General features: G+C 45.7%; 1 protein-coding gene across 1 annotated transcript; it reads right to left on the reverse strand.

Moving 5' to 3' along the window:
* Positions 1-256: 256 nt before the first annotated feature.
* On the reverse strand, positions 257-1,390 carry LOC120090628 (vicilin-like seed storage protein At2g18540). Its single transcript, XM_039048347.1, has one exon. It carries the CDS (start codon positions 1,388-1,390, stop codon positions 257-259), a length of 1,134 nt encoding a protein of 377 aa, XP_038904275.1.
* Positions 1,391-1,592: the final 202 nt, after the last annotated feature.

Here is a 1,592-nt window from a genome sequence, read left to right on the forward strand (position 1 = left end):
CCGACCACTGAGTGCCCGGTTGCGTTAATACCTTCAGTGCATCTTCCATCTATTCTTCTGTGGGATCATCAATGATTTTATTACTCGATGCATCTGGGATGTTTTTCATCTGATATAATTCATTGATGTCCTTTGCGCTGAAAGAAACTACCTCCCCTTTCATGGTCACCGCATCTTTGGTGCCATAGAGTCGTCCATTAGAGAAATCTCGCACTACCGTTGGGATTACGATGGATGGGCACTAGCAAAATGTTTCTCATTCATGTTCCAATACAACACTTGTGATTAAGTCCAATAGTGTTGTTGGCGCCGGGAAGAACCCCATCTCCATCATCATATCGTCATTTTCTTTCTTTTTTGATGGGCGACCCTTGGCCAACGCAGGCTCACTGCTTTCTGCTACTGCTTTGCCCTTCTCTTTTGTCAATGCAAGGCGGGATCTTTGTTTTTTTTTCCTTTCCCTTTCCTTGCATTGTACTTCCTTCTCCCACTCTACAATTTCTTTGCCTTTCTTTTCTCGAATGCGCTGAACATTTGCTTGGTGCCTATTCTCCTTCTCTTCCTTCTTCTTCTTTTCTTCTTCTTCCTCTACTCTCATTTCTCTGTCAAATTCTCTTTCAAATTGCTCTGAGACCAGCAATATGTTTTGTTCTTCCTCGAGCCTTATTCTTTCCTCTTCTACCGAGATTGCGTTGTTGTAGTGCACCTCCTCACCATGTAATTTTCTCCTTAAATCGCCTTCTGCGATGATCTGTTGTGCCCGCAACATTTTCTCTTGCTTTTCTTCCTCCTCTCTTCTTCTTCTCTCCTTTTCCTCTACTGCACTTTGCAAAATTGGCAGGTCAATTGTTGAGCCTTGCGACGCCGCATAAGGGGGGGTGATGTCTGAATCTTCTCCATCATCAGTCACGATCATTCTTATTTGCGTTGTTTCCTCTTCAGGTTGCGCTGATTCTTTTTGTCGTGCTGACACCCTCTCATCCACCCTTGTGGTGGTTGATTCTCTGCCAATTTCTGGGCTCTCAGCCCTCTTTCTCTTCTCTCCCTTCTTCTTTAGGCGATTCTCCTCCCGCCTGCATTCCTTCGTTTCACTCGTTTTTCTTTCTTTCTTCTTGATTAGATAGGCTTCCTCATCCCCTTTAGCCCTCTTCTCCTTGATCTTCTTCTTCTTCTTCTTCTTCTTCTTCTTCTCAACCATTTCAGGCTGCTTCTCCGCCACTACTTCCTCCAAAGCAGCTCTGGAGGGTCCCTCATAGGATTCTACGTGAGCAGTTTCCTTAGGATCCGATATTGCCAGAGTGCTCCTTTTTGAAGCTTCCTCCATCTCCTCCTCTGAAGGTAGTGGCTGGTTAACAACCCCAGCTTCGAGTAGCCCTACTTCCTTCTCCATGTTACTTAGTATGCTCCCATACACCTCTCTATCGTCTCTTCTCTTCTATTCACTTTCAGAAGACAGTGTTGGGAATGGGGCACTCTTCGTGCTCTGCCCCTCTCTAATATGAAGTGGCCTGGCTGCTAAAGGCTTTCACCAAGGTTTTTCGACGACTCGAGGGATGCGTTTTGGTTGGGTGGCGAGACAACGGCTTATTGCG

This window comes from Benincasa hispida, chromosome 11, assembly GCF_009727055.1.
Source record: "Benincasa hispida cultivar B227 chromosome 11, ASM972705v1, whole genome shotgun sequence".
Lineage (NCBI taxonomy): Eukaryota > Viridiplantae > Streptophyta > Magnoliopsida > Cucurbitales > Cucurbitaceae > Benincasa > Benincasa hispida.

What these genes read in the sequence shown, in the direction of transcription:
- LOC120090628 (XM_039048347.1), bottom strand. Translation starts at nt 1,390, where the DNA reads ATGGAGAAGGAAGTAGGGCTACTCGAAGCTGGGGTTGTTAACCAGCCA.